At 52.4% G+C, this 25,622-nt stretch overlaps 1 protein-coding gene across 2 annotated transcripts in view; it reads left to right on the plus strand.

Moving 5' to 3' along the window:
• Window positions 1-25,622, plus strand: part of BMERB1 (bMERB domain containing 1) — a 93,864-nt gene that overhangs the window by 52,278 nt on the left and 15,964 nt on the right. For both annotated transcript variants that reach the window (XM_079120598.1, XM_079120597.1), the window contains exon 2: window positions 514-637. In XM_079120598.1, the coding sequence (XP_078976724.1) occupies window positions 514-637 (124 nt within the window). The remainder of the gene's footprint in view (window positions 1-513; window positions 638-25,622) is intronic.

Here is a 25,622-nt window from a genome sequence, read left to right on the forward strand (position 1 = left end):
CATGGGTATGAAGACCAGAAAGTTCAAGACTGGGTGGCCACATCTGGTGAGAGTGCCTTGTGCTGTGTCAGGACAAGGTGGAAATAAGCAGAGGGAAGGGCAAGTCCAGGAAACTGAACTTGATCTCTAACAAGCCGCTCTTCAGACCACTAATCCATGCCCATTAGCTGAGAACCTGGCCATTAGCCCTTTCTTAAAGACCTGCTCGCCTCTTAAAGCTCCTACTACCTCTCAACAGTCTTCTACTGGGTACCAGGCCCCCATACAAGTTTTGGTGGGGACAAACCACATTCAAACCCTAGCATCTTGGAAAGCAAAGTGTGTTTCCTGGCTCCTGAAGGGCCCACTTGTGAGCTAGCATCTGCAGCACGGGCCAGGGTCCGCAGGTGGCCGAGCTCAGTGGTCCTGGCTGTGTGTGACGGTCCCGGGGCCCACGGCAGGGTCTGTCCTGTGGGAGGTCTTGGAAGCCTGCGGCCTCGGGTCCTGACGCCTGTGTTTCCTGTCCCCGCGCAGCCCAGCTGGACATCATCTCCATGGCAGAGACGACCATGATGCCGGAGGAGATCGAGCTGGAGATGGCAAAAATCCAGCGTCTCCGGGAAGTCCTGGTCCGACGGGAGTCTGAGCTCAGGTTCATGTGAGTGCTGCGGGAGCCATGGAGACAGGAGGGGGCGTGGCCCTGGTGGTTGTGGGTGGCCTACTGTGTACCAGGCACTGGATAAAGGCATCACGTCCATTAAAACAACAGCAACAAAACCCCACCTCATTTGGTTCTCACGGCCTCTTAGAGAAGTGGGCGTCCTCATCTCTCATTTCAGACAGGTCCCTGGGATTGCGTTCAGGCTAATCTGACTCTAGACCCAAGCTTTTTCTATGCTACCCACTGGGGAAGCGTGTAGGGGACCCCCAGGTGGTACCCTGCGCTGGGGCTATAAAGATCCCATCTTCTGAGCTCAGAGAGGCCTGAGATAAAAAGTTGCTGGGTGAGCTTGGGCAGGTTACTTAGCCTCTCTGAGCTTTAGTGCCATCGTGTGTAAAAGGGGAGAAATAATACCCCTCTTGTGGGGTCCCTGGCAACCCAGGAGTTACAGGGGACCTTCCAAGAGAAAATGTAATTTAAAAAATTGGGCTCTAGCAGATAGAGTTTAAAAGTCAAACAAGCAACAGAGGGTTAAGAAGTAACCTGGGCTCCTCCCACCATCTTGGAGCCCAAGGAGGTGATGGGGACAGACATCTAAGGGCAAAAGTCTGGAAGACTGAGGTGCAATGACACTTTTGCTGGCTATGAGCAGGGTCTCTGGTGAAAAAGGGAACCCTCAGCTCTTCTTAAAACCGAAGGTGTTGTGCTCGAGGTGGCCAGAACTCCCCACGGGCAAGAGACCAGGGGCACATACGAAGCCAAGAACCACAGAACACAGAAGGAGACCCGGATGACCCAGGAAACCGCAGGTCAGTCTGAGCCAAACTCCAAAGCCACCTTCCTGCTAAGGCCACTGGACACAGAACCAGGGCGATGCTGCAGCCCTGAAGAATTTCAACCAACAAAAAGTCAGTAAGGAAAATGGAATTTGTGCTTTCATCATCAATCAATCAGTCAATCAATCAATCAGATGATAAAGAGGTAACCTTGCTGGAGGATTCTCCCAGCTGCCTGTCAGCTCCTGACCCAACCTCGCTGGAAGCTCAGGAGCATCACCTCTCACAGGCACCGAGCTCCTGGCCCGTGCACCAGTGTCTCACACCACGGTGCGGCTGGGTATGTGATCACCCACTTTGCAGATGGGGAGACTGAGGCTCAAGGAAGGCTAACAACCCACTCAAGGCCTCCCAGCAGGCAAACAACCTCAGGGGCGTTGGGCCTCAGGTCCCAGCTCTTCCTGCCTTCAAAACCGAAATTCTCACTATGACATTGTATGACCTTCTCTCCCACCCCGTACAAGGGACTGCAGCGCAGTACCTGCCGTTCATTCAGCCTGTGACCCCTTCTCACGGGAGCCCTCAGAGGAAAGTTCTAGAACATTCCCACTCTATGGATAGGAAACATCATTCCCTTTGTCTGGAAGCAATCCCTTCCTCCCTGTGCTGAAGGATAGCAGGAGCTCACGGTTGCTTTTGCTGCCGCGGGAACCAGGCTGCCACGGTGCATTGCTGATCTTTGCTGTGAGTGTTTACGTGCGCACACAGAAGTCCTTCCGGGCATGTCGCAGGAGCCTGGCATGCAGCGGTGCTTAAGGACAAGAATGGCTAATATTTATAGAGCGCTAGCCCCTGGCCAAGCACTGCACCACGCTTTTGACTTTTAATCTCACTGGATTTTCCCGATCAAGCCCATAAGTCCCACCACTTAGGGACAAATGTCTATGGTAAACGCTTGAATAAATCCAGTCATCTAAAGGTTCCAGAGCGCCAGCGTAGTCAGGACGTAGCACCAGGACCCAGTGATGTTGTGCAGGGGCGGAGCCAGCTTCCAGTCCCCCAGAGGTCTTGCTAGAGTCCTACAGACAGGTGCAAATGATAACGATGCTCCCCCTGAGCCTGGCCTCCTGTGGTGGCAGCCGGCCGGACCTGCACCCACTCATCCATCTGAGGTGCGCAAAGGACTCTAAGTTGGCTCAGATTGAGGACACGGCACACTTAGAGCTGACCGACTCCTCACCCATCACCCTCAGCCTTCCCAGCCAACAGGCTGTGAGCCAAGTTCATGTTTGAATTAGGTTCTGCAGCTGTTTCTCAGGCCTGGTCCTGGCGTAGGCATAGGGCTTACCCTGCAGGAGAGTCATGCTCTTGTGTCCACCTTGGAGAAGGAAAAATCGGAGCCCACGGTGATGGGTAGCCAAGCTGGGACGCACTCTGGTCCCGGGGTGTTCGTTAAATGAGTGAATCAAGGAGGGAAGACAGGAAGGAAGTTGAAAGGAAGGGAAGTAAGTGAAGAAGGCCGCAGGCAGGGAGGGAGGGAGAGGCTGTGTCTGCCAAGATCGTTCCCCGGAGAGTGGAAACTCCGCAGGGACGTGTCCCTCACTGTGCTGTCTTCCCCGCACCTCCAACAGCGCCTGACACCCACAGGCCAACACCTGATGTCTGTGGGCTGTGCAGTGGGTGATGCTTGCACCCCCTTCGTTACCCCGCTCCCCCACCCCCCACCCGACTGGCACGGGCATGACCCTGGCACGGGGGTGGGGGATGGACTCTCAGACCCTGTTCAGCATTTTCAGCCTGGGAGGGGGCAGCTCCGCATGGCAGGAATGTGATGGCCCTTGGCTGAGACGCCCAGTGAGGTGGGTCTGGTCACACCAGGGCCTCCAGAGTGATCACGTTAATGCCCGTCCACTCCTGTGGAGCCTGGAAGTCCGCTCATGCTTCACGGTGGAGAATGTCCTCGGCTTCCGGGGCCCCCTGCCTTGGGCTGGGCCTTCTAGAAAGGGTTGGGTGGAGGCTGCTGCTGCCCTCACTGCCCCAAGGTCTAGGACTGTTCTTTGGTGGCTCTCTTTTTGTTTGGCCACTGCCCTGCCCTTTCCTTTGGATCATAGCCTCTGCCTCGTCTCCCTCTCCTCCTGCCAGGACATTGAGGAAATAGGAGAGGGAGACATCCATTTCCAGGGAACCGGGAAGAACTCCTAAGCTCAGGAGTCATCCTGGCTCTTCATGTCCTTGGACTAGACCTTGGGCCGGTGGCAAAGCACATGGCTGCTGTTTACTGGGGGCCCTGCTGTGCCACACAGCTTGCTATGCATTTGCGGGCTTGCTTGAGCTCCTGGAGTTCTCCCCAGAATCCTGACAGGTCTATTCCTTCTACCTGGTGGTTGAAGCAGCCGTGGTGAGCTGCGCAGTGGCTTGCTCAAGGCCAGTAGTGGGAACAAGGCAGAACCAGTATCTTGGACCCAAGATGGTTGTTTTGGAGGCTGAGCCCTCAACCCTACGCTTGGCTGTTGCCTTTATTCCCAGTGCAGGGCCTCCTCCGCTCTCTGCCCAGCTCCTCGAAGGCCAAGGCCGACCCCCGCAGCACGCCCACGGTCCCGGGTCAGGGCTTGTCCCCCTTCACGGTGTTGAGTGGAGGGCCTTGGGAACTGAGTGGCTCCTACTTTGGCTCTTTGGACACAAGCGATTGATTGTGGAGCCGAGAATGACGAGCTCCATCTTAGTCAAGGTCTGGTAAGTCGGCCTGCTGGAACCGGCTGTCTGCAGAGCGCTATTCCTGGAGGGGTTCTCCAGGACCACCGTGGGGACACTGAGCCCTTATGTGGGCCCAGGCGCACGCTGAGCCCTAAGTGCACATTGTCACCATTTCTGTCAAGTGCTGAGGGACAGATCGGGACCCCGCAGCTACCTGCTGGCCCTGCATCAGGCGCTCAAGGTCGAGTCCATGGACCCTGCTTGGGTTGCTAGTCTGCTGTGAGTGGACCGCAGCGGTATGTGTTCTCCACCCTGAATATCCACCGCATCTCCTCTCACTGTCATTCCCAGCTTGTCCTCGGGTTTCAGTCATGCAAAATGGCATTTTGGGGTCCCTCTCCTGAGGTTCAGCAATCTTAGGAGCTTTACTAGACCACGTCACTAAGCCCCTCGGTGTCATGACACCGCCTCTGCATGCAGTCAGCGGCAGATGCCCAGGGGACAAGGCTGCTTCTCCCTCCTGGCCTCTCGGGCTCCCCACTCCAGGTCCCTCCCCGCCTCTCCCAGCCTGTTCTGCAGGTGAGCCCCCCTGGGGCTGCCAACCACCTGGCACTCCTCTTCTTGCCCCCATCTGGCCTGGCTCACATCATTAGCGGGGAGTACCTCCTGCAGCCCCTGGTTGCCTGGCCCAGCGTCTCTGCATCCGCCTACCATCCGCTGCTGCTGTTTATCTGGGTTTCAGATAATTAAGTACCTTCAGCCCCAGAGTGCAGCAGGGGCTGGTTATCTCCCCTTTACACCCGCTTGCTGGATTTTCACAAAAGGAACGTGTGCCCTGTCTCTTTGCTTGCTCTGGGCAGCGGTGGCTTCTAATCAGCCCGAGTCAGCTGGCAGCAGGTGGGGCACTGGGTGTGCCAAGGGCATATTTCAGAAGCACAGCCCTGGAGATCCAGTATTTCCAGTGCCTGGCCTTGAACTCCTGGAACTTCATTTAATTAAGAAGTACCTGGTGTGATGAAGAGGTCGGGCCCTTGGAACCTGGCAGAGATCCAAGGAGTAGTGCATGAGTGATAGACTACAGCCTTTTGAACACTTGCTCTGTGGGGTAGGATTCTCAGTGTATTGATGTGTTGATTCATTTAATTCCCACTCCAACCCTGTAGGTAGATAATCACACACACACACACACACACACACACACACACACACACACACACACTTCACAGATGAAAGAAGTGGAGGCACAGAGAGGTCAAGTCACTTGCCCTGAGTTGCACAGGCTCCTTTAAATAGCAGACAATGATATAAGCCAGCTCTCTGGGGTGAGTCCATGGCCTCGACCATCAAGCTATGGGGTCGTGCAGCTGATTTTGAAACTAGTTCTGCTTCTTCCCAACTCTGGCCGTGAGCAGATATTTTGCCCTGTTAGAACCTCAGTTTCCCCATCTCTACACTGGAGCCCTGATGTCTCCCTGGCAGCGCTGGAGCAAGGGACAAAGAGATGGCACAGCTAGGAAGTCACGGGCTTTTTGTGGGAACCAGGCAGATTCCCTTCCCTGCGGTCGCTGCTCGCGCTGTGCTCTGAGGGAGAGCCGGGCTCAGGGCTGCTTCCGCATCTCCAGGGGACACTTGAAAGCAGCCCTCTTTCTCTCTGGGGCTCCGAGTGGCCTTCCTGACAGCTGCGCTGCTGGGCGTTTCTGGGTGTGGCTGGCTGTCATCAAGTCCAGCTCCGCTGTGGGGCCTGGCGCTGTCACTATCGTCTTCTCACATCAAACCTGCACTCTTCTTGACCCTTTCATGAACCGGCTGTTCCCAAGCCTCTGAGGACGAGCTTCAAGCCAAGGGCGAGATGGAGCTTGTGCATTTATGTAACTTGACGCATCTCTGCCACACCGGGGAGTTCTGTGTCACTCCAGATGCACTCTGGGTTTTAAATAGCATCTCTGAGAACAGGTCACCGTCGCCAGAGCCACTGTACACATAGGTGGGAGGAGACGCCCTTAACTGCAGAACATCTGAAAAGCAATTTGTCTTGGACAAAATGTACAAGAATTTGAGGAGTTGGGAGGGAGGGGGCCTGGAAGGAATGGAGACCAGATGGAGAGGCTAGAGAGAAAGCAGAGGCTGGGGAAGGGGCCAGGCTAGACCTCGGAGTGGAAGGATCCTCCTGCTGGGTTTCTACGTGTCCATTAGGCGGGGATGCTGGGGGCATTGGGTTGATTGACAAGCTCCTGCTGCTTCTGGTTGTCTTTCATGGCCAGGACAAATTTTAGGAAAGGAAATACTTCTCCTTTAGGCTCTGTCTTGTCACACACATATTTCATTGTTAACTCGGGGTGAATGCCATTCAGTGGCTCTGCTCTGCACCTGCGGGACTTTGGTGAGTTGGGAAGGAGAGTATCATCTATGACTGTCAACTTGACTGGTCCACAGGTGGCCTAGACATTTGGTCCAACATGACTCTGGGGGTGTGCGAGGGGGTTTCCGGGTGAGGTTAATGTTTTATTGGCAGACTGAGTGAAGCGGATGGATGTCCTATGGTGGGTGGGCCTCTTCTCATCAGTAGAAGGTCTGCATAGACTAGAAGGGCTGAGTAAGGGGGAATCCCTGGTGGCTGAGCTGGGACATCAATCTTCTCCAGCCTTCAGACTCAAACTGGAACATGGACTCTTCTTGGGCCCTGAGCTGCTGGCCTTTGGACTGGGACTTACACCATCCCCTCTCCTAGATCTCCAGCTTGTTGATGGCAGACTGGGATTTGTCAGCCTCCATAATCATACAAGCCAAATCCTTATCAAGTTTCTTTACCTATGTATATAAATCCTGTTGGTCATGATTCTCTAGAGAACCCTAAAGAGCCCTGTGTATCCTCAGAAATTTTCATCTGGATACTTTATCTGGTTGGCAACTGATTAAAATAAAAGGAGCTGAAAATTCCTGCCACTCAGGAGGCTGAGGCAGGAGGATCACAGGTTCAAAACCAGCCTCAGCAACTTAGGGAGGCCCAATGCAACTCAGCAAGACCCTGTCTCAAAATAAAAAAATAAAAAGGGCTCAGTGGGGATGTGGCTCAGTGATTAGGTGCCCCTGGGTTCAATCCCTGGTACCAAAAAAAAAAAAAAAAAAACAAAAAATAGAGACCCATTGGAGTTTGTTTGCCCCTCTGCCACACAAGGACGGAGCTGGAAGCTGCCATCTGTGGGGGTCACTTCCCAGGGAGGCCTTGCTGCCCTTTCTCAGCCTGTGTCTGGTCCTGCCACCATCCCAGTGTCCTTTCCTCAGAAGCCTTCCACTCATTGGTCCGTCTGTCTCTCCTACTGGACGCTGACCTCGACTGGCCGTGACCGAGCTGCTTCACTCCCACCCACGTTGGTGGCACTCCATGCATGGCAAACCCCGTGCAGGGGTTGGGGTGCACCTTCCTCGTTCTGCCGGGGCCAGCCGGGTCTCCAGGGCTGGCGGGTAGTGTGGCTCCAACATGGTGAGGAGGACTCCAGCCCTCAGGAGTGGACAGGTGACCCCGCAGCCTGCAATGCAGGCGCTCCAGTTTCCCAGGGCTGCCTGGCAGAGCGCCTGCGCGGGGCCGTAAGCAGCGGGCGCTTGGTCTCTTACAGCCCTGAAGGCGGGAGCCGGGTCAGCTCCGTCCAGGCGATGGCAGGTCGCGCTGCTTCTGGAGGCTCCAGGAGAGGAGGTTCGTCCTCCCGGCTCATCCCAGTTCCCAGAGCCGTATTCCTGGCTCTCCTGGGCTTCTGGCTCCCCCTGCGTCTCTGAAGCCATCAGTGTGGCAGAAATCAAGGTCGCCCTGTTACCTTCTCTCCTCTGTGCCCTGTCTCCCTCTGCCTCCCTCTAAAAGGCCCCTTGTGTTGTCTCTGGGACCAGCCGGAGCGTCCGGGAGAGCCACCCATCACCAGACCCTGATTCAATCACTGCAGCCAAGTTCCTTTTGCCACGTAAGGAGACAGAGTCACAGGACGTGGGTTCTGTGGGGCCTTTATTCAGCCCATCACCTGAGGTGACACAGCAATCCATGTCAGGGCTCAGCCCAAAGCTGGACTCCCAGCTTTGCGGCAGCAATGGTGACAGAGACCCGGTGGGCATGGCATGGAGGCAACGAGGGGGAGGCCACACACCCTGGGGCACACCCTCACGGCTTCAGCGTGCCGGCTTCTCATCGTATTTTGAAACCGCTGAAGAAACAAGAATTTATCAAAGAGCAGGCGGGGAGAGAGACACCCATAACCTGCGTGCACAGGGGCCTGAAGTTAAGGTTCTTCCGTTCTCTGCTTGTCTCTGGAAAAGGGCCGGCTTGAGTGGCCGCGGAGGTGGCCAGTGCTTGCCTGGGCCACTGGGTGGTCGGGATGGAGACAGGATGGTCGGCTGCACCTCCTTGCCACGTTGTTCTTCAGTTAAGAGAGCGGCCCTCGCTGGAGAGTGCTGGGACAGGCTTCTCCAAGAGAAGGCAGGGAATCTATCCATGAGCAGCTCTGCAGGTGTGTGGGGATGTCCACTAGTGCCCCAGCCAGCCGCCCCTTAAGAAAAAGCAAGATGTGCAGCTTCCACGTCGCTCAGTTGACTGCTGCTCATTGAGCAGTTTCACAGGTCTTGTCTCCAGGGATCCCAGCTACTCTCAGGTCCCTTAACGCCTCAGGGGTTCAAGTTCAATTTGATCAACATGAGACTCTCCTGGCTGGGTCCTGCCAAAAGTGAGGGGGTGCCTGTTTTTTCATTCCTAGATGTCCTGTTCTTTGATGTTCTTTGATAAGGAAGACTTCTCTTTTCTGAAAGAGAGACCTGCACTTGCACCAGATTAAATTACACCCGGATTTGAATTCCAGCTCTATCATTTACAGGCTGTGCTGTCTTGCACAAATATCTTAACCTCTCTGATCCTCGGCTGCCTCATCCAGTATCTCACTGGGTGGTTATAAGTGCTCAGTCCTGTGCAGGCTGCAACCTAAGTGTCTATTAAATGTTCCTTTCCTTTCCCACAGGAAGACACTGAGTTTGGAAATGAATAGAACCAGATTTTGGAGTGGACCTAGGCTCTTGGTTTTTAGTAATAGGCTGTTTGTTTTGAAGAGGAGACCCAGGGAAGGAGGAGGCTGGAGGCTGGAGTGAAGGGTTTTCCATTACGAGGTTGTTCAGACAAGAAGGCCTGAGGGCACCTGATGTTTGTCTCAAAGTATCTCAAGGGCAGGGTGCGGCGATGCTGCCTGTCAGCCCGGTGCTTCAGTGACCTTGGTCATTGCAGTGACCAAAACACCCGACAAGAACCCCGAGAAGAGGAGACATTCATTTTGGCTCATGGTTTCAGAGGTTCAGTCCACGACAGCCGGCTCCTCGGCTCTGGGCCCAGGACGAGGCAGAGCAACACGGCGGAAGGGCATGGAGGAGGAAAGCAGCTCAGGACAGAGCAACAGAATCAGAGAGAGCTCTGCCCACCAGGGCAAAATATAAACCCCAAAGGCACGCCCCGTGGCCCTCCTCCTCCAGGCGCGCCCCACCTGCCTAAGCCACCTCCCAGTTAATCCATCCAAGTGGATTTGTGCACGATTAGATTAAGGCCCTCGTATGCGGCTCACTTCACCCCTGGACATTTTAGTATTGTCTGCACATGAGCCTCTGGGGAACCACATATCCAAACCAGAACACCCAGAGACTCAGGAGGCTGAAGAGGAGGGTTGCAAATTCAAGGTCAGCCTGGGCAAGGTGGCACCACACTGCCTCAAAATTAAAAATAGAAAAGGGCTGGAGATGTAGCTCAGCAGAAGGCAACCTGGGTTAAATGCCCATACCTGAAACGAAACTCAGAGGTGGATCTACTTACAGGTAGATCAGGAGCTTCTTTTGTGTGGAATGAAAGCCAGTGTCAGAGGCCATGGTGCATTGGCTTAGGAGCTCAGCTTGAGAGGCCTTTCCAAATACTTAGAGCTGTAAAAAGTTGGACTCTTGGGAGATAACGAGCTTCCGTACCTGAGGGAAGTCAGGCATTTGTTCACTCACTCACTCATTCATTCACAAGCATACACAGCCATTCCTCAACCTACAGGGTTACATCCTGAAAAACCCACTGTAAGTTCAAAGTGTCGTCAGTCAAAAATGCACTCAGCACACCTGGGCCCCTGGACCTCACAGTTCGGCCACACAGCATGCTGGAGATGCTTCTCCTGATCATGGCGTGACCACAGGCAGCTGCTCAGCACAGTGAGAGAGGACTGTACCACAGATCGCTGACCTGGACATTCAAACTTCCAAGTCCAGTTCCTATCGCAAGCGTGTTGCTTTCGCACCACGGTGAGGTTGGGAAATCTGAACTCCTAAGTCAGGGACCATCTGTGTCACCTAATTACACTGTGTCTGGTCCTCGGAATATAGCGATGAACAGGACAGCGGGGGCTCTGCCCTGGTGAAGCACGGAGCCCGGGAGGGAAGGAAGACAGAAGCAATGATTCCTGGATGGGAGAGGGATGCTCCAGAAGGTGACGGGGTGGGATGGGGACGTTGAGACACCATGCCGATTCTTATGGTTCTTGTTCTTGATGGTGAATCTGACTCCTTCCCACGCTGAGCTGTGCTGGGCACCATGTTCCCCCGTCTGTAGACTTACCTTATCTTTACGGATGCAGCAGGTGCTTTTATGAGCCACAGTCGCCAAATGGGGAAGCCAAGCTGCAGGAAGTGAAGGGATGTGCCCAAGCTTACCCACGGAGGAGGGAGTAGGTTGAGATTCTAGCTGTGCAACCTGGCCCCAGGACCCCAGCTTGCGACCACACTGCTGTTTAACACTGTGGCCTCCCTGACCACTGTCCTCCTTGGAGATCCACCCTTGGCCCGGGAAAGGCAGCCAGGCATGGGGCCTGGGCCGCTCACTGCTCCCCTCCTGCAGGCCAGACTTGGTGGGTCCTGATTGGCCCAATCCCTTCCTTTCTTTGAGCCTTTACTAAACTATCTTTTTATCAAGTGAGCTCCAGTGTATTTTTCTTCCTTCTAGTTAGCGCTGGAATATTCTATGGAACACTTAGCTGCACTGAGAAGTCTGTTTCCCAAATCCCTTTCCCTGAGTGGTTCTAGGTTGAAAGAGGATCATGCAGGAGATTCAGGAGGCAGAAAGTGCCTTGGTTTGAATGTCCCTCCAAAACTCATGTTGACGTCTTACAGCACTGTAACAGCACAGGAGGCGGGACTCTAAGAGGGGAGTAGGTCGTGAGGGATGGAGTAACAATGTCACCACGGGCGTGGGTTCCTCGTTGAGGGGACAGGCCCCTCAACTCTCTTTGGCCCTCTCTCTGCTCTCTGGCCCTCTCTCTGCTCTTCCATCATGTTCTGGTGCAGCAAGAAGACATACCAGCTACCAGGACCTTCATATTCCAGAACTCCAGGTCTCCAGACCTGGGAGCCAGTACCTTTCTGCTTATTATAAATGACCCAATCTGTGATGTCCAGCACAAAAGAGACCAAGACAAAAGGGAAGCAGTGGCACTTGATCCTTGGAGGCCACCATGACTGGAGGAGGAGGTGATCAGACAGGGGGCCCCAGAGGTTCTGGCTTGACCTCACTCATCTACTCCCCCTCCAGCTGGGCCCTGCTGACCACCAGCAGCCCTGCCTCTTCTAGATGTCTGGCAGACAAGGCAACAGCCCCCGCCCTCCCCTGCTGCCCCTCTGCAGCCATCTTGCCAACTGGTCATGTCTGAGCCTCAGATTGGCTGGTTGGTGACCCCTCTGCCCCTCCATCCCCTCCCAGGCCTTCAGGTGCCCAGCTCTGCCCACAACTGTGGAAGGCCTGATTCCTGCGGTGCTTGCCTCAACCCGTAACTCATGGTGATTCTGCCTCCCTGAGCAGGGCCTGACTGACAGCCCTCCGGAACCCTTACGGAAGCATCCAGAGGCTGGGGTGCTGGCACCAGGAAGGCCGTTCCTCCTCACCAGTGGTTCTTAGCGTTGTATCTCCTGGAGCTTGAAGAGCACGCCCAGGCCTGGGCCTCACCCCCAGAGTCTCATTAACCGTCCAAGGTGCGGCCCAGGCATCGGCAGTTTTAAAAGCAGTTAGAGTGCCCCCCACCTCCTCCCTGGATGAAGTCGAAGAACCCGGGGTCCATCAGCAGCCTACAGATGACTCATCTCCTCGTTCCCGTCCACAAAACTGGCATCAGACAGAAAGTCTCCAATCCCCTCGGTGAGTCTGATTTCTCAGCGCGGCTATCAGGACCTCTCTCTCCCGTAGTTCAGAATCGTGACAGGAACCAGAAAGGAAATGTGTGTTCCTGGTCTCCCACTGTGTCCGAGAATGCGGACGCCAGCTGTCACCTCCATCATGGCACAGATGACACCTTTGATGGATCCGAGTCCTCTATTTATCAAGCCAACGACAATTACAGGTTTCCAGCGGCTTCCGACGCGAAGCAGAATTTATCATCCTTCAACAGTGATTGTTTTTCTATTTGCTCCATCTGCTTTGACCTGTAGGAATCAACACAGGGCGTCCTTTTTCATTTTTTATATTTGTGAAGAAATCAAGAGAGCAAGCTGAGCGCAGAAGTGCGATTTCCGAGTTTCTTCAGTGAACTGTGGGAGGGTCTTAGGGTTAGAATGTAATGAGGATAAAGGTGGGTTCTGGGGCCAGATGGTGCTGGGGTCTAAGCCTAACGCCACCGCTCACGAACGTTTGAACTTCAAACCTCAGATTCCTCATCTGTAAAACCGGTCCAGGAACGGTTCCTGTCTTATAGCGTCGGAGAGAAGATGAAAGGAAATAATGCACGCTAGAACTTAGTATAAAGCCAAACTCCCTGAGAGCACCTTCCTAGGAATTAGCCACGAGAATTCTTGGGAAATCTTTCTGCAACCTATTGAAGAACTTTGGAGCTATTGTTCCCCCAAAGACAGTCACTGCCCACTTCTATAACCAGGTCTAAATTTCACTTTGAAAGCAGTACTCGAGACAATGCCCAAATATCCAGGTGAAGTGGTGCATGTTTATGATTCCAGCACTTGGGAGGCTGAGGAAGGAGGATCACAAGTTTGAGACCAGCCTCAGTGCCTTGGCTCAACATAAGCTGATGTCTTGACTTGATGTGAGGTTTTCCCAGGTGGAGTGTGATGAGCCATAAGGCTCTGGGCTTCAAGCTCTGGGCCTCCCTCTCACTTGAAGACGGTGATCTCGCCCTATTAGTCCACATCTTCAAGTACTCACACTGCTCTGGAGGCTTCCGAGAGTTGACCTTGAGCTTGAGCAAACACCGTCTGATCCTAGAATGATCAGAGCAGGCTCAGCCTGGGCCCTGCTGATTAAATTCGGGCGCCTTGCCCGGTGCACGTCAGCTGCTCCGAGGACTCAGTCCTCTGGCCATCTGCTGTCTGCCATGACTCTGGGTTCCCCTCGGCCACATTTGGAGGCAAGTTGAGAAATTTCTCTGTCTCTGGCTTCACTGCCCTGACGTAGTTGACCAGAAGCTTCCCGTGGTAAAGGATGCGTTATGGACCACTGGACTGAGACAGGACCCTGTGCTGGTCATCTCGGCTGAGTGACCTTCAGTGACTCAGTTGGTCCAGTTTTTCCCAAATGAGGTGTGCTCTGGAATGAGGTGGGGTAGTATTTGGGAAAACAATAGGAATTCATTTTCATGCCTTTTAGGGGAAAATACTCATTTACCATTTATGGTGCTATTTTTTAAAAACTGAATCAACATGAAGTAAATATTGAATAAATAATAATAGAGAGGGCTGGAGACATGGCTGCGTCGTCATGGTGATATGAATGACGGATGTTTAGGAAACACTGACTTGGCTTCAAGCACTGAGCCACGCTTTCCCTTTGACCCTAAGGGGGCATATGGGTATCTCCTCCCTGGGTGGTGCCAGGTGACTGAGCCCAGCAGGAGGCACTGTGCTTAGTGGTCAAGTGTGGGGAGCAGAATCAGATGTGGCTGAGCCGTGGGACACAGAGGCCTGACCCCCAGGACCTGGCAGCCATGGGGGACTGTTCCAGATCATCGGTAGCGCAGGTGGCCCTGTGTGGGAGTGTTTTACCGTCTGATTGATATGCTAGTTCCCTGAGCAAATGGCTTCCCTAGCTCCACCCCATCCAGTTCATCACAGAAGAAGCCCCTCCTGGTCGCGGCCCCCTTCACCTGTGTGACTGTAATAAAGGAGAGGTGGGCTACTCCATCTTGTTAGAGGCCAGATCTGGTGTGGCCCAGTCCATCACACCCCTTCCCATTTGAAAAGAGTATTAGCTCTTGTGTGTTTATTGATTAGATAAGTTTAATGGTAATTATTTGATTTATTGCCAGCACGCGTTCCTTGGCAGTTAACCCTTTCCTCATCCATGCGGGATGTGACTGAAACCCCACAGTCAAGGTCGCTGGCTTTGTCTTTGCCAGGGTCTGTGGCCCAGGGGAGATGCTCCCCAGCTGTGTGATCTTAGGCAAACTATTACCATGTCTGAAACTGGTTTGCATGGCAGTTTCTGACTCCACTTTTGACACCAGATGTGGTGGCGGAGGTGTTTTTTCTGACACCAAACATATGACACTTTTCAACACCGATACTGTGATTCTTATGCACCAGCTGGGTGCCTGACAATTCAATTCAACTCTGACACTGTCTACCTGGAGTTAGTATCAGATCCCACAGGTTGAAGACCTCTGTCCAACAAAAGCTGCCCCTAATTTAGATGCCAGTCACAAGTCCAGGCCCCCCTTGCTTCTGCCTAGGTAACTCTACATTTGGAGGTTCCTACCACGCCCCCTCGGGTTCAATGTTTGGCAGAATGACTCGGAAGTCAAGAAAGTACTGATTTTTCCTGGTTTACTCTGAAGAGCCAAATGGAAGAGACGTGCAGGGAGCTGGGCAGAGCTACCAGGCCCTCAGGAGACGAGCCACCACCAGCACGTCAGCGAGTCCAGTGCCCCCCTGCTCCTTGACCCTCGCTGTTGAAGAGGTTTGCAAGTCCACCTCCAGCCTCCTCGGTGACCTGTGCCCATCCCAAAGCTCTCTAACCCCATCCAGTCACTCCTTAGCACAAACTCAGGCGAGGGCAAAGGGGGTTGCATCAATAACAAGACACTGTCATCACTTAGAAAATTCCAGGGTTTTTAGGAACTCCATGCAGAGAAGCTGGGACAAAGTCCAAATATATATTTTATTATGCCACACCTGTTTTCCTCCGAATGAATGACCTCCTAGGGATTTTGTGTGAGCAGATGAGATAAGGTTCATAAATAGGTGTGACAGGTATCTAACCATGTAACGGCTCAATGAACGTTGGCCAGGTGCTGTGGCTATTGACAAAGCAGGAGGTGAAGTAGGTACATGAACAAATTTCAGTTGGCGATGTTCTTAAAGCCACACAACCCTGTACTGTGCTTTAAAAATAAGGAAAGAGGGTGGGGGGCCATGTCCTTCCCATGTCTGCTTGGAGGTCTGCCCCAGGACTATTTAAATCAGGGAAAGGGTACATGTATTGAACTTCATTATCTACTTCTATATTTATTTTTGGTACTGGGGATTGAATCAAGGGTGGTCTCTCATTAAGCCACATTCCCAGTCCTTTCTGATTTTATTTTGATAAGCAACTTGGTAAGTTGCTGAGACTGGTCTTGAACTTGCTGAGATCCTCCTGCCTCAGCCTCCTGAGTCACTGGGATTCTAGGTGTGTACTGCCACACCCAGTTTCTAACTTGGTTATTTACTATTTTATTAGAATATCAACATGATGAATTACATAAATCTCTGTCCAATAGAAAAGGTAACCGTAAAGAACAGGATTTTTTGTTCCCCTGCAGAGTGTTAACCAGCCCTGCACACAGCCTGGCAATCATATCCTAAGATTCTTAAAAATCTGCCTATAAATCCCTAAAAGCTCTTGGAATGAGATTTCCTATCTTAGGATTCCCTCATTAATGAGTTAAATAAATTTTGTGTGAGCCACGTTTTCTAAAATGTGCAAAGACAGAATACTTGTGGCATGATCATAATAATTCCAGGTCTCAGGGAGCCCTCTGTACCCATAATTCAGTTCACTGAGTGTTCGGAGAGCACCTTTTGTGTGTAATACATCATGCCAGGTCCTGTAGGGAAGAACAACAGCCTGGTCTCTACAGTGGAGGGTTTCATAATTACTTATGGGGACACAGAGAGTAGAGAAATCATTTCTTACACTGCAAGAAGGAGAAGGCGCCCTGGCAAACAGGAACTGGCCTGGTATTCACGGCTTGGCCAAGGTGTTCTGTTGGACACAAAATAATTGCCAATGTCAGACGAGGCCATTCTGGGACTGTAATAAGTCAGGACAAAAATAAGACTATTCCACAAGCACACTGGGAGGGAGATAAAGAGCACTGTCCACACCCAGAAATCACCAAGACCTTCCCTGTCTTGGTCTGTTCCGTGATGCTTATAACAAAATACCTGATGCTTAATAATATATAAAGAAAAGAGATATGTCAGATGCAAAGTTCTGGTGGCTGGAAGGTCCCGACAGTGCTGTGCTGGAGAGGGCCTCCGGGCTGCGTCACAACATGGCGGATGGCTTCACAGAGAAGAGAGAGGTCACATGGTGAGGAGGAGGAGACGCGGGAGGGGCCAGGCCCACTCTGATAACAACCTGCCCTTGCAGGAAACAGGGCTCTCCCCAGAGGCCCGGCCCACCCCAGGAGACTGGCAGCCACCCCTTCACTAGGTGGTCATGACCCGGCCAGCTCCCGCTGGGCCCCACCTCGGGAGTGTCCCACCACCTTTCCTTTCAGTGGTGACTTTCACATTGGTGACAAGCTCCAGTACATGGGTTTTCGGGCGACGAAGTACATTCAAATCATGGCAGTGTCCATATCCTGTCCCCCATGAGTGACAGCTGCTGCTTTCTCAATCAGTGTCAGCCTCATCCTCTTCTCATTTGTAGGAAAGAATGAGCACCTCTCAGGGGACACCCCCACTTATTGACGACATCCAATGCAGAGTAAATGCCCGCTTCCTTTAAACTGTCCCCCAAAGCACCTAATAAAGCCCCTTCTTTTGAGTCCTTTCGAACACCCTCTTGCTGGTATCTTTGGACCAGAATTGATAAGGAACACGCTATCAAGGTACGGATCCATAGGAGGGGATGTAGGGCAGAGAAAGCTGTCCCCTTCAGACTTCCCTTAGGGAGGACGTGTGAGATTGGCAGGAACCCTCTGATGAGCCACTTGGGAGAGAAGTGCCTTTCAGCCGGGGGTCTCGGGTACCCACAGAGGGCATCAAGCCTGCCGTTGGCACTGGAGTGTGGGTCACTCTGGTCACCGGTGTGGTGGGCGCCTGTCGAGGCGAGGGGAGTCTAACGAGAAAGGCTGGGAAATGGGCGGGATGGAGAGGCCCTCAGAGACTGAGCACAGGACCCATCTGGGCAGGGGCCACAAATCTAACCCCACTGTCCTCTTATCTGTCATTTGCCTGGTGGTCAACATGGATTGACAGTGAGTTTCTGGTGGCCTGAGCCTGGGGCAAAGGGGCTTTGCTAACAATGACTGGCACAATGAACGATGTTCCCAAAGCTAGGGTTTGAATGGTGAGCAATGGAAAATTCCAACTTTTGCCAGTAATAACAGGGACGCACACACTGCCCCCCACCGCCCTGCAAAGACCACAGGTGAATAACAATGGAAGGTCTCTAAAGAGCCTTCTAAGTAAAAATGCCTCCTTCCTCTTCAGGATTCTTTCTTTCTTTCTTCCTTCCTTCCTTCCTTCCCTCCCTCCCTCCCTTCCTTCCTTCCTTCCTTCCCTCCTTCCTTCCTTCCTTCCTTCCTTTCCTTCCTTTCTCCTTCCTTCCTTCCTTCCTTCCCTTCCTTCCTTCTCTTCCTTCCTTCCTTCCTTCCTTCCTTCCTTCCTTCCTTCCTTCCTTCCTTCCTTCCTTCCTTCCTTCCTTTCTCCTTCCTTCCTTCCCTCCCTCCCTCCCTCCCTCCCTCCCTCCCTCCCTCTCTCTCTCTCTCTCTCTCTCTCTCTCTCTCTCTCTCTTTCTTTCTTTCTTTCTTTCTTTCTTCTTTCTTTCTAAGATTATGCTGAATTTTCCTGGGCCAAATTTCTGGGAACAATAGAGAATTCTCACTGCCTTACTGCTGGCATCTGAGTCAGACCATTCAGGTTAGCATCCTGGCTCCACCATTTAACTAGCTGTGTGATTCTGGATGAGCTACTTAACCTCTCTGAGCCACAGGCTCTTCATCTGCAGGAGAGAGGATCATACCTATCTCAATGGGTTGTTATAAGGAGAGAGCTCATGTGTAAAAAGCACTCTTGTTTGCAAACCAGAGTGCCTACAAAGCACACAGAAGATCCTGAATAACTGGTAACCGGGATCATCATCGTCCTCACACAATGCTCGGATTCTCTTCTGGAATAAATGTTGAATAAATATCAACATGTGTTGGAGAGACATCCCCAGATTTGCTCTTTGGTTGAGTTCAGCCAGCGATGTCCAATTGTCCAGAATCTTTTGAACTAGTTGATAAGCTGTGGGTAGGTTGACATCTGCGATGGCATTGCTAGTTAACAGCCTGGCTCCCCCCTCCCAGCCACTCTGGCTGGCTGGGAACTAGGAGTGTTCTCCAGCGCTGGGCTGATTCTAGCCCTGTGTTGCCCTTTTCTTTGTTGGAAGACCCAGCAGAGGACACTTCCTGCTCCCTGCTCCTGGTCCTGGGGTTCACTAAGCCCCAGGATCCTGCTTCCATACCAAAGACCCCGGTAATCTCTACTGTTGAATAAACATGACGTTGATTTAAACATTGATTATCATCAAAAGCTGATCTGCTGCTGCTTGTGCAATGAATCTAATGGGAATTGTGGCTGGTGATTGTGGACAGCTGAGGGATTCAGGCAAGGATACTCTGTGCTTTGGCAGGAGGAAGGCTCAGCTGAGAGGGTGGTCACATTGTACCAATCCATGGGCTAAGCAAGACATGGCGGTGAAAGGCCAGGAGGATCTTCCTGGAGCCGCTGATTACCCCGCTAAGATTCCCCCCCTTCGTTCCTTGGATTCTCGGTTGAAAGGAGTGAGAGCTTTAGAGTTCCTATGTAGCAGGGGGTTCGCCTCAGCAATGTGGTCTCCAAGAGGGATCAGGGGATGTATCTGAAGCTGCCTTTCCGGTAGCAGTCCACAGTTTTAACTGAGATTTGTGTGATATGAATCAGTAAGTATAGCATGGTTTCCCACCAAACTTATGCTTTACACAAAACTGGGGAAATATCCGTGGCCTATCTCACCAAGAAACTGTCAATGCTGAGGTGTTTTTGAAGGTGAACGGAAATTCTGGGTTAGAGCTAAGCCATCCTCCACCCCAACAAAGCCTCCCCTTTGAGAGCCCAGCCCACCAGGTGGAGAGCATTTTAAAAGGCTCCTAACTGCCAGGATGGGACAGAGTAAAGGGGAACTGGGGGAGAAGGTGACTGCAGGTATAGCTGGGTGGCACACATAGACAGAATGGCAACTGTCATGCCCCTGGAGTCAGAGTCTCTGCATTCAGATCTTGCCAGCTGTGTGATCTGGGGTGATTTGCTTAACCTCTCTGAGACTCGTTTAGAGAGTAGAGAATGAGAACACTCGTCCTAGAGACTGGGAGGATTCCGTGAGAGAGTGCCAGGACCAGCTCCAACAGGAAGTTGTCAACTGAATATTAGTTTTTACTGGCATCAGCATGAGGAGGGGTGGACTGGGGAGAGGCGAGAGGGGAGGGAAGAGAGGCAAGAGGGCACCAGCAGGGAGTCTTGGCAGGTGATGGCAAATGGAAGACGGGGTGGGGGGCCCCCGAGAGCTGAGAGAGCTCAGAATAGAAGCAGTATTGGTAGCAGAGCGCCAAGCAGCATCGCTCAAATTACGGTGCGTAATTGGATTCCTCCGGGATGACTCGCCGCCTCTGATGGATGTGAGTACCCTCCTGAGTCTCTAGCACGGGATCTGAACGTTCCCACCTGCACTGACAGGCTCCAGGCCGGGCTTCAGGGAAACCCAGGACGTGCCTACGTCCCCGTGCCCGCCTGCCAGGGTGGCTGCCTCCTCCATCACGGAGGCACCAGGCCACGTGCCAGAGACACGGAGGAGCGGATCAGGTCCCTTCAGGGGCACAGTCTAGTTAGGGGGAACACAAATGCAGAGGGGGTATCGGTGGGGCGCCCCGAGGGGAAGAGGGGGCCGAGGCGACAGGAAGGAGGAGGACCTGATCCAGCCCCGGAGCATCGGGAAGGTTCAGGAGATGCTGGGGGAACGCGTCCTGGACGATGCTGCTCTGGGCAGACTGAAGGATGCAGCGCGGGTTTCCCACTGGCATGCGGATGGGCTGCTGGCCAGGACAGGGGGGTCCTGCCCAGCTGACCCAAGAATGAGGAGGAGAGGAGTGACCAAGGAACACGTCCACCGGTCCAAACCCAGACAGGGACTGAAGGCAAAAGGAACAGAGAAAGTGAGGCTTTTTAATGACGGTCTTGCAAGATCGGGTGTCTGGGCAGCAGGCAGCGTTTCATCCCCAGGTCCCTCCCCGGTTCCTCACTGGCTGAGCCTCTGGGTGCACAGACTTCCCGAGCGCCGCCTAGGTTTTACAGTCTCCTGTTGGGTGTTTAGAGAAATAGGCCTTCTGTTGTCCCACTGCCCTTTGTTCCCTGGTGGCGGGGAAGGTCTTTCTGGGACTGAGAACATTTGGGCACCCGTGAATTTCATCTTTGTTGGTCAGGCCTGGCCCTTCCCCCTCGCCTCCTGTTTGTCCAGGGACTGTGACCGTCGCACTCAGGTGTTAACTGCTAGTAACCACCTGTTTTATTTCCTCTTTGGCTGATTTTCTTACATCCTCAGTAATTTTACATTTAAGGCTAAATACTGTAATCTGAAAACGGACCACGGGACTTTCTGTTTCTCACGGTGACCAAGCAGTTTACACAACAACAACAAAACCCTCAACAAATCATCCAGAGGGGAGCTGGGGATGCAGTTCAATAGTACATGGTGTGCTTAGCATCTATGAGGCCGTGTTCCATCCCTAGCACCCCCCTCCAAAAGAACCCCCAAAACAAAAAAAAAAAAATATGCTTTTTGCAAAAATGAAAACCAAAGATACAGAGAAGCAAATGAAATAACCATTCCTGCAAAATTATTAAACCGTTTTGAATGGATTCTTGTCTTTTCTCAATGTATCTGTACTTTGTAACATTTGATCATAACATTTCCTTGGGGCTGGAGTTGTGGCTCAGTGGTAGAGTTCTTGCCTAGAACCTGTAAGGCACTGGGTAGGTTCCCCAGCACCACATAAAACAAAACTAAACTAAACTAAACTCAATAAACAAAATAAAGACATTGTGTCCATCTAAAAATATTTCCTAAAAATCTCCTAACCAGATTTTTCCCGTGGCTTATTCTCTCACGTGGCTAACATTTCTGAGCCTCATGCTTCCTTGCCTGTAGACCTCCCGTAGGCACCGGGACCCTAACCGGTTTCAGCAGGTCCCATCACTGGACATTAGGTTGCTTCCAATTTTCTGCTACTGTCGACAAGTCAATGCTTACACTGCACATAATCACTGCTCGATCTTTATGTGCCCATAATTATCTCCTTAGCGTAAAACCCTGAACAGATCGATCGTCTCAAGGGTCTCCACGTCGTGAGTCCTTGGCGTGCATCTGGCTGATCCTCAACTCCGACTGCCTTCGGTCCACTGGCTGTAGTTGCCAGTTCTCCTGGGAGTCTTGCTTGCTGTCTTCTCAAACTCTCACATGAGTGGAAATTCATCCCCAGAGCGCTCTTCAGCAGGAGTGGGGAGAACCGAAGCTGGGATGTTCTGCCCTTCTTCGAACTATTCGGCTTTCTGGAGACTTCCTCCTCCTCCAAGGGAGCAGCCCCGGGGCAAAGCACCGCTTAGAAAATGAGGCTGATACTGAAAGTCTGACCTCCCTCCTTGACTTGCTCCTTTTCCTGGGCTACAACAGGAGACTCCAGACTGGGTAATTCATAAAGAAAAGCAGTGTACCTGCCACAGAGCTGGAGGCCAGAAAATTCCAGGACATAGAGCCAGCTCCAGCGGGGCCTCAGCACAGCCTGGCAGGTGGCAGAAGGGCGAGAGCGCATGCGCGAGGCGGAGAGCGCACCCGGGAATCAGGAGCAAGGGCCTTTATCCTTAATCATGACCCATCGCCTGCTGCAAGTCCCAGTCCTAAGTACTGTTACAATTAAATTAAACTTCTATGAAAATTAAATTTCAACATGAGTTTCAAAGCCTAGCAGGCCTCTTGAAAAGTAGACCAGAAGAAACAGGACATCCAGTTAAATCTGAATCAATATGAATCTCAGAGAAATAGTGAATACTTTTTAGTATAAGGATGTTCCCTCTTGAGACAGACTTACACACTAAAATTTGTTGTGTATCAGAAACGCAAATATTCATTTTTATTTTTATTTTTTATGGTATTGGTGATTGGATGCAGGGGCTCTCTCCTGCTGAGTTATACCCCTCAGCCCTTTTTAAAAATGTATTTGGAGACAGGGTCTTGGTAAGGTTGCCCAGGCTGATCTCAGACTGGCAATCCTCCTGCCTCAGACTCTTGAGTAGCTGGGATTACAGGCCTGTGCCACCACGCCCAGCTGTGAGCTCTGTATTTCCGTTTGCTAACTCTGGCACCCCTCTCCCCTTAGCGGCTCATCTTATCCATCTACCTCAGCGTTGTGTTCTCCAGGGCCCCCTGCAGGCTGCCAGCAGCAGCTCCTTACCGTGGTGGAGCTCTCCTGGAGTTGGAAAACCAGTGCACTCTTTTACGACATCCGGGTCATTCCCCCTTCTTGTCTCTTATGTCTTCTCCCTTCCTTCCTCCCTCCATCCACCCTTACTTTTGGAGCTTCATCTTCCTTTCCATCTTTGATTATTTCTGAACCAGCTAAGCCGAGGGCCTTAGTGCTGGGGTTGGGGACACCAGGGCTAGTCTATCTCTGACCCAGGCTTGCTGAGCCAGTGAACAGGAGGACTCAAGCATCTCAGCCTAGACACCATCTTGGGAAGAGCCTGAGGGGAAAGTAGAAAATTTTTAAAAAATGAAATTATAAAACTCAGTGTCTTCTTCACACACCAGTGGGGTGAAGGGTGTGGGGAAAGTCACGTGTGTTGCAAAAATGACCAGCCTGCCTTGGCGGCCACCTGCAGGACATCCCTGCCTGTCCCTGGAGAAGAAAGCTCCCTCTGGGCCCTCAGTCAGGACAGTGAGGTGCGTGAGAGCCTGCCTTGGTCTCCCGCCTGATTCTTAACGGCTCTCGGAAGTGAAAATTGGGTCTGGAAGCCCGGTGGGCCCTCCAGAGCTGTTTCCGGGAGGAGGCAGTGCGACCAGGGACAGTGTTTCCCCCTCTGGACACGGGGTCGTCACTCAGGTCAGGTGAAGGTTAGTTCTTCCAGCTCCAGCAACTTGGTTCTCAGTACCTTCCGTGGTTCTTTCTGAAGATCAGGGGCCAGCTTGTAAGTATCTCAGGCCTCGAAGGCCGCTGAGTCCCCTCACAGTGACTCACCTCTGCCATCATAGTGTGAAAAATGCCACCTCACCCGCAAATGAGAAGACACGCCTGTTGGGTGACTAAAGGACGACATTCCCATTTTATGAAGATCTCATTGCTTTTTATTTTTGATTCTAGAATTGTGCTGCTTTTCATTCTATAAAATGGAATGAACGAAGGCTGTGAGTGGAGGGACTAAAATCCCCCCCCCTTGGAAGCCTCAGCAAGCCATGACTAGAGAGAGACTAGCCCCGGTGTCCCCAACCCCAGCCCTAAGGCCCTCTGCTGAGCTGGCATTTGCCTGGCCTGCACAAGGCCCCAGGTACCACCAGCAAAGAGAGAAATCATCGAAACGAAGGCAGTCCAGAACACTCTTGGAGAAGAGTAAACCGTGCTGGAGGGAGGTGACATACTTTTGGGGACTGAGCTTTACATCCAAGAATGAGGGTTTGACCACAACTGAGGGACTGTATGGATGGAGATTGACACACTGGTCATTAGGTGAGCCACCGAGAGACGGCAGGTAGCGTGGCCTTCGAGGAAGCATCCCTGGGTGTTCTTTCTTAGGTGTGTCCCTGAGCCTACTGGCAGGCACCTCTCTGGTCCCTTGGCCCAGCCCTGGGGCTCCCTGGAGACTTCTCAACATTTGGGTGTCCCTGGGGACTGCATTTAGGCTCACGAACCCAGTGAGAGTGGAGCAAACGGGCACGTTCATGATCTGGACACCATCTGTTTGAGGAAACTGAAAAGCACGTGAAGGGGAGCCAGGTCCTCTGATGCAGGGATGTTGGTGACCCAGGAGTGACTCAGCCTAGCAGCTCCCTTCCACCCAGCGCAGAGGGTTGGACAAAGTGGCCTTTCCTACACACCTGCCCCCTGTGCCCATCCTGGCTGCCTGTTTAATGCTCACACGACCCCACGGTGAATGCGTTTTTCCTCTTCGCCTGCGATGGCTCTGACACTGATCATCCACGGCCGGTGGAGCAGAGACCCACCCTCAGCTCTGGGTGGACGCAAAGCAGGTTACGTCCTCTCTGTACTGGAAGAACAGGGCTCTCAGGTTCACTGAAAACCCTCATTTTATGCATGAGGAAACAGAGGTCCCGGGAGGGGAATGATTCACCCAGAGTCACCGAGGGTTTGGACTTGGACCTGAGCTCCAGATCCCAGATCAGTGATCCATCTCTTTGAGTCATTTTTTTTTCCCCTTCTGTGACCAAAAGACCTGACAAAAATAATTAGAGGAGGAAAAGTTTATTTGGGGGCTCATGTTTTCGGAGGTCTCAGTTCATCGATGGCTGACTCCATTCTTTGGGGCTCCAGGTGAGGCAGAGCATCATGGCGGAGCAGTGTGGTGGAGGGAAGCAGCTCAGGACATGATGATCAGGAAGTAGAGAGAGCTCTGCTCAACAAAGATGAAAATATATACCCCAAAGGCGCAGCTCCAGGGACCCACCTCCTCCAGTCACATCCCACCTGCCTCTAGTTACCACCCAGTTAATCCACATCAGGGGGTTAATGCACTGATTAGATTAAGGCTGTCCTCACCCAATGGCTTCACCACTGAACTTTCCTGCCTTGTCTCACGCAGGAGCTTTGGGGTACACTTCACATCCAAACCATAACAGTCTCCAATTCAATACTACTTTCTCTGCTTCTTACCTCTCTGGAGAAGTCTGCAGCCTCTGCAGCTTACAGAAAAGGAGCCAAATAAATACTGTTTTAAAAAGCTGACCCTTTCCTCCGACAATCTGCTTAGACCTTCACATCACTGTCCCTGTGGGTTTCCATTAGACTGTGACTAACTCCAGCTGCAGACGGTGCCATTTACAGAGAAATTTTGTGAAGCAGCAGCACTATTATTCTGACAGGCCTGACCACCTCTCCTTGTCCAACGCTGGTCAAATGACCAATTTTCCATCATCGTCTCAGAGTGAAAGGCCACAATGAAGAAGAAACAGGTCGCAGGACACCCTTCTTCCCTCCCTGTGTTCATCTGGTTGTAGAAGATACTTCTCTCTCTCT

The sequence above is a fragment of the Sciurus vulgaris genome, assembly GCF_902686455.1.
Source record: "Sciurus vulgaris genome assembly, chromosome: 18".
In the NCBI taxonomy this organism is placed as follows: Eukaryota; Metazoa; Chordata; class Mammalia; order Rodentia; family Sciuridae; genus Sciurus; species Sciurus vulgaris.